The 6,760-nt window shown below is 36.8% G+C and overlaps 1 protein-coding gene across 7 annotated transcripts in view; it reads right to left on the bottom strand.

Moving 5' to 3' along the window:
• Nucleotides 1-1,876: 1,876 nt before the first annotated feature.
• The window catches only part of LOC101846903 (katanin p60 ATPase-containing subunit A-like 2), a 30,535-nt gene continuing 25,651 nt past the window's right edge, over nt 1,877-6,760 (bottom strand). For all 7 annotated transcript variants that reach the window (XM_005104706.3, XM_005104707.3, XM_005104708.3 and 4 more), the window contains one exon: nt 1,877-6,425. In XM_005104706.3, the coding sequence (XP_005104763.1) occupies nt 6,292-6,425 (134 nt within the window). In that variant the 3' untranslated portion in view covers nt 1,877-6,291. The remainder of the gene's footprint in view (nt 6,426-6,760) is intronic.

The raw sequence follows: 6,760 nt of genomic DNA, 5'->3' as shown, positions 1-6,760 counted from the left end.
CACACACACACATACACATGCGCACACACACGCACACACAGACGCCCCCTTCCCCTCACACACACACACACTCACACACACACTCACACACATACACACACACACACACACACACACACACACACACACACACACACTGTGTCAGACACAGAAGAACTAAGATAACAGAAGGAGCAGTTACATTTCAAGAAGTACGCTGTTTGGTTCAGTATCATTTTTTGGAAGAGAGGTGGGTGAAAGATGAGATTTGCCTCATTTTCAATAGGAAACCCGCGACTTAATAAAAAGTCATGGCCTTACAAAGGGTGATGGGGGCAAATTGGAATAATTCTATTACTATTACATAATATAAGGATGTAAACTGGCTTGCCTAGATGTAGAAAATCGAGACTATTGCCACTATTAGGATAAATTTACATAGTGCACAAAAGCATACATCCATTGGTTTTGAGTGATTTCACCTTGTTAATTTGGTTTGTGTGGTGTACATTAAGTGGTGGTGATAATAAGGCTAAAATAATAATATCTGTCGATATCTTCAAGTCCCTGATTCCGTTGGCCGTCAATTTAAGGTTTGCGCAGTGCGTATCTGAGGGCTTCCTCTGGACTTGGTAGAAGAATTGATGTGTTGTAGTTGTACCGGTGAGCAGTATGCAAGGACCTTACATTATTTTAGGGATCCTTCTTTGTGCTACGAAAAAAGAAAATTCATAGTAAGGATGTTTAGAGTAAAAAAGGAAACAGAAAGCGAGAATATTTAATGTAAAACGAAAACGCATGGTAAGAATATTTAGTTGTGTGGAACCTAGGCCCTACAGATTAGGCTTTAATTTTAAAAGTGTGACGTGGAAAAAGGGTTGTGGGTTGGTTTTTTTAGGGGGGGAGGGGGGTGAAACCCCCGTTCCACATTTCATAAGCGACTGCAAAGTGGAAAATGGAAGATAAAGCAGTGAAGATTACGGAGCGCCACTTCCTTTAAAATATACGAAGAATTTTCAGAATCTCAAGGACATAAAGAGGAAGACAACTGAAGAAAAGTGCTCAAATGACAGGAATTGCGAAAGAATTAGGGCCATCAGAAAGAGACAATTGAGTTTTTTGGCCATATAAATAGAGGTCAAATGGACCACAGAAACATTTAGTTTTTAGTTTAGTAAGAATGTTATGGCACTTGCAACACAATAAGGTCATACAAGTGCCGAAGATTAGAAGTGTTACAAGAGGGTAACAAACACAAAACGGAGGGGAGATAAAGATGATAGATAGGAAAGAAGAAGCAAACCACACCAGAACACCCGCCAACCACCCACTCAGAAACGTCAGCTATTTGGACAAATAGAAGAACAGAAGAGCAGAAGACGACGAAGAACAACTTTCACAGATGACCTGAATAACTTTGCAACAAACAACACAATGAAAACCCCCCCAACTGAGCGGATCAGAATGACAGACGACAGGAAGGAGTAGGAGTGCGGTGGTGTGATCTTCAATGTCTGCTCTAGACCTGACGCCCGGAGGAGGAGGAGGAGGAGGAGGAGGAGGAGGAGAAGAAGAAGAAAAGAGAGAGAAAAAGAGGGGGTGGGGGAGAGCACAGAAAGAACAAAAAAGAGAAAGGAGAAGAAAATGATGACTGCGAAACAAAAACTATGATAAATAAACTTTTGTTTTGTTTGTTTGAGTAAAGAGAAGTACAGCGACACACACAGCAGTGGTCATTTAATGCTGGGAAAAAATAGACAGACAGACAGACTGACAGACGGACAGAAACAGCAGAAGGGAAAGTAAAGAAGAAGGAACTACTAGTGGCGCCCTCCAACCACCCGCCACAAAATGGATCAAAATAATAATATATACAAAATAAAACACAAACACATATATTATACAAAGAATTTATTGCATTGGATTTCCACATTCGTAGTAAAAGAACATGTCTTCAGTCACATCTACACAACAAGAGAAATAACATAAAGAACAAAATGATGTTCTTTCAGACTGTATTCACTATTAAGAACAAAAACGTAAATAATAAATAGGTTGCAGCCAGGCAAGGTATCAGAAAGGCTGTAACTCATTTATAAATTGGTAAGAAGAGTGGTGCCATTCAAAGACAAAGAAAAAAAATCATAACCTAACCCTTTTTTGTTCAACCCAGCCAAAACTGGCTAAACAAATTATAAAAATCTGCAGCACTAGCGTTAAACCCTGGCCGAAACTTGACAGTAAATAATGCCCCATCAGTGTTCGAGCTCATTTCTCCGGCAAGATATTTTGGTAAACTTGGCTATGATTTTTTTAAAAACCCACTGACCTTAAACAAACCTTTTTTTTTACATTTCTGGTGATGAAATCTTGTCAGAGCAAAGGCCAGCAATCAGAATTTACTCTTACTTCCGTTAACTCTTTCACTACAGCGAGCTGTGTTTCACGGCTCGTTACTTTCTACTTCAAAATCATACCTATTTTTGTAATAATCGAATCTGAAATCTCAGGCTGAAGATTTATAATTTTTAGCAACATGTTGAGACAGGTAATTATTTCTCCTTTATTTTCAAATATAATACATGTGGCTAATATTGAAAATTGAACTAAAAAAATCTTTAAATTTGTCCGACAGTAGGCAGAATCAGAAAGTAGGTCACAGAATAAGGGCCCAGTCCAGGTGAGGAAAACCCCCCAGTAGTGAAAGAGTTAAGAGCAAAAGAATATGAGCACCGGGAGGCTGCTTTGAGCACAGAAAGTTGAAAAAATGAGCGACCATTACTGGCCGAGAATGTGAACATGAAAGGGTTAGCACTGTAAAGAAATTGTTTTTTTTTAAACTATCAAGGAAATGTTTTCTATTGTTTTGGAAAGTGTTTTATGGCGTTCCCAACTGCATAAGTCATATATGAATGCGCAACGGAATTGTTTATTATTCTGACAAAGATTTCAACTTCAGAGGTGAAAAATTAACACTATATTTCCTCTTCTTTCCCTGATAATAGGAATGGGTTAACTGAAATTGAAAGCTGTCTTTCCTATTCCCCAGACAAGATTATCTTACGTTACATGCAACATGCATCGCTGATTTTCCATGACCAGGTATTATTCAGTCGTGCAAACATGAAATTAACTAAAGACACTTTGGCACCAGAGACAAATGCAGTTCTTCTAGGTTACCTAGACTTCCCTCCTCCCCCCCCCCCCCAAACAGCTCACCAGTTTTGTCAACTCTTTATAGATACTGAATAGAGTAGAGTAAAAAACTTTAAGAATTTTTCATTTGGTTCTGGTGCCTGAAAATATAATGCTTTATCATGTCTTTGACACTTTTCATCTGTAACCTATTTGAACCAAATAACAATTGATACAAAGACAACAATAACAAGCAAAATTACAACGTGTTCTGAAACTTTATACTATAGAGTAAACCTGTCATGTTTGTCACAATCTCTGTGTTATGACAAATCATCAATGCGCTAGCAAAATGGCACATCTCATTTTTGCTACTTTTGAGATAAATGGAAAAAAACAACTGTTTAACTAGACTATTTAATCATCTAATAATGGTAAACCTCGCCACGCACATTTTTATTGTGACTACCAGCGCACTTTTGTTTTGGTTTTACCGAAAAATAGATATAGTATCACTAAACAAAATAAAAGATTGGTTGTGTTTTGGCACAACTCTGAGTTAAGCTATTTTGCTAGCACAGTGATGAAATGTAGTCTATCTGGTAAACAAGAACATTATTGTCAGCAGTTACACTTTATGGTTTACTTTGTGAGGTAATGACCAGAAAAAGTTCATTTCAAAGTCAGTTCGCAAGAAACTGACCTCAAAATAACTGTGAATGACAAAGCAAACCATTATAATACTGAAATGTTTGTAATAATGAGAGAAACTGTTTCACTGTTGAAAAGACCATAGAGAAAGAGTGGCCAATGGAAAATTCAAGGAGAAAGATATCAGTATCACTCAGTTTGAAGAGACTTTGTTTTCCACTGCCAACAAATTATGGTCAGAGTCAGCTGTATAAATAATGACATCCAGTTACTTTGTATTTACAACAGTCGACAATCCTATTTACAGCAAAACCGGTACCCCTTCATGTAATTCACCTTTTGAAACAAAAACAAATCTAAAGCTACTGCAAACAGTATTTTGTGTGGAGGTGGTCATGATTTATCTGTCTGTGTTTTCTCTATCAAAAGACATTACGTCAAATTAGACCGTATCAAAAGGTGCAGATAACATAAAAAAATATAAACCCAATGCATACTTTTAAGAATCAACACACAATTGTTCACATCAGGAAAACTTCCGATTTGAGGCAAATGCTCAAACAGTGTGTCAATTACAGTCTAGTACGCATATTGCGAAAGTGGCAGGCACAGATATCTTTTTCCTGTGTACTAATTTCACTATGTATATGTTTGAAATACTAAGAATATACATGCATGTAAGAAAAAATTAGGGACCTGAAAATCTGTTCACTAAGTGCATGTTCACTATGTGCTTATTCACTACGAGCGTGCTAGACAGTATCTTGCCAAGATTCTTGAGACTTCCTAAAATCAATGAATCTGACAAATAACCTTCCACCACACACCCCAAAAAAGGAAACTATAATAGATAAAAAAAAAGCTCACTGGTTTTTCCTTTTGGAACTACTTTTCAAGAAAAGATTTTTATAATGCACATTCAATTCATAATCTCAGGACCATTGTAACTGTCAGTCATTTGTTTCATATGGCGGAATCAGGCTCTCGTCCATTTTGGGGAAAATGAAGTTACTCGTATTAACTTAAAGCCTGTTCATTTGCCTTATTTTCGATGAAAAAAATATCAATTTGTCTTAAACAGAAGTCAAGATAATTGTGACTGAAGGAGGTGGAGGTCCCCTCGTGTTAAAAATAAAATTAGCGAAAAAGCGGACGCCATAGTTTACTCATTTCCAAAACTTGAGTATTCTTGGAAAAGGCAAATTTACATTTTTTGTATGCATTTGATCAACGTCTTCAAGTAAAATCCGTATAAAAATCGGTTTTTAAATGTGTTTTAAAAGTGTTGAGACCCCCTCCCATTTAATACCAATTTCCCAGCCAGTGGAAAAATCCTGGTTTCTTCGAATTTCATTATTTTAGGGAGCCAGAACCCTCTCCACCCCACCTCCTTTCACCTCCCCCTCCCCTCTCCCTGAAATACAGTCTCACTCTCACATGGATACAGTGAAACAAGTTCCTGCATCAAAAGACCGACAAATGATGGAACATCATCCGAGATACCTAACCACTTCTGGGTTGCTACAAATCTTATTTACATCTAATTCTAAATATTATTTGTGGCTGTATTTTTTACCCAACATCAAAGTGTAGTTCCAGTTCAAGACTACAATATAGGAGATGATATCACATGTAATCAAATTATCACATTTACTTATGGAGCAACTCTCAATAACATGCAAACATGGGCTAAAACTTCTCCAGACATTCCAAACAAGAAATGGCGGGTGACAACACTTCAGCATATACTCCGTCTCTCACACTCAAGCACATGCAGACATGCATGAACACAAACACACACATGAATGCAAATGTGTACACACATACTTGTGAACACACAGGTTCACAATTATAAAAAGAAACAGAAGGCGCAGAAGTTACTTGCATGTCAACAAAAATAACCAACTGAAATAAGCAATCAGCCCTACTGGTCTACATAAAATCTGAGGACTAATATGAGTGGCTTTTTTTAGTGAAGACTTACTATCATTCAGGTTCACAAACCCTATCCATCAAAATAAGCAATCAGCCCTACTGGTTTACATAAAATCTAAGGACACCACTACTATGAGTGGCCTTTTCTTGGTGAAGACTTACTAATATTTAAGTTCACCATCCCTCTCCATTCAAATCCATAATGTTTTCTCTATCAACGAAAAAAGCAGTTTGACACCACCATTAAATCCTTGCACCTTACATGCCACCTATTTCTACTTCTGTCTGAAGCGCCACAATCATTACCACACCTTTCTGTTTTGTACTGGCAAGCATACTGGAATGACCATAAAGAATAATACTGATAAAAACAGGCCATTCACAAGCCCAATAGAATCTGTTTTTATCACTGGGAACAAAATAGCATGTTTCTTGACATTTCGGAGGATAATATAATAAATGCCCAATTCTAAATTTTCAAAATGATCAAATTTCACATTGTTTAAAAGGAGGTCAAAATACGAGGAATGTGATTGAATGCAATTAAAAAATAAATAACAACAACAATAACAGTATTTGGTCTATCATTTGTTAGACAGATTCAAACTCCCGTTGCCAGTCTACATATTTCTGTTTCATTGTTTTAGCAGATGGTTTTGTTCGCTCCAGTGCTGCAAGAACATCACTTGTCTTTATTTTATCCAGATGTATATGGAGCTCTTCCCCTGGAATAACAAACACATTATATAAACAACATACAGGTAATGAAATCAAAAATGAACAATAAAAGCCATATTGTTACCTTTCAAAAAGATTTGATCACTAAAATATTACGAGGAATTGAGAACCTTGAAAAAAACAAAAAACTCTAGCGTATGATGGTGACTACAATTGAACATACCAATTCTTATAAAAATTTACCCAACTAATTTTAAGCTGTCTGAAACAACCACTAATCAATTTTTAGGGCATGCAATCACTCAGGTCACATTGCAGTTGCAGAACAACAAATATTTCTATGATTTTTTGCTCAGCTACCTTGATCCATGTAAAGTTCTCA

Source organism: Aplysia californica, unplaced genomic scaffold (genome assembly GCF_000002075.1).
Source record: "Aplysia californica isolate F4 #8 unplaced genomic scaffold, AplCal3.0 scaffold00432, whole genome shotgun sequence".
NCBI lineage: Eukaryota > Metazoa > Mollusca > Gastropoda > Aplysiida > Aplysiidae > Aplysia > Aplysia californica.
This window is presented reverse-complemented; position numbering and strand designations above follow the sequence as displayed.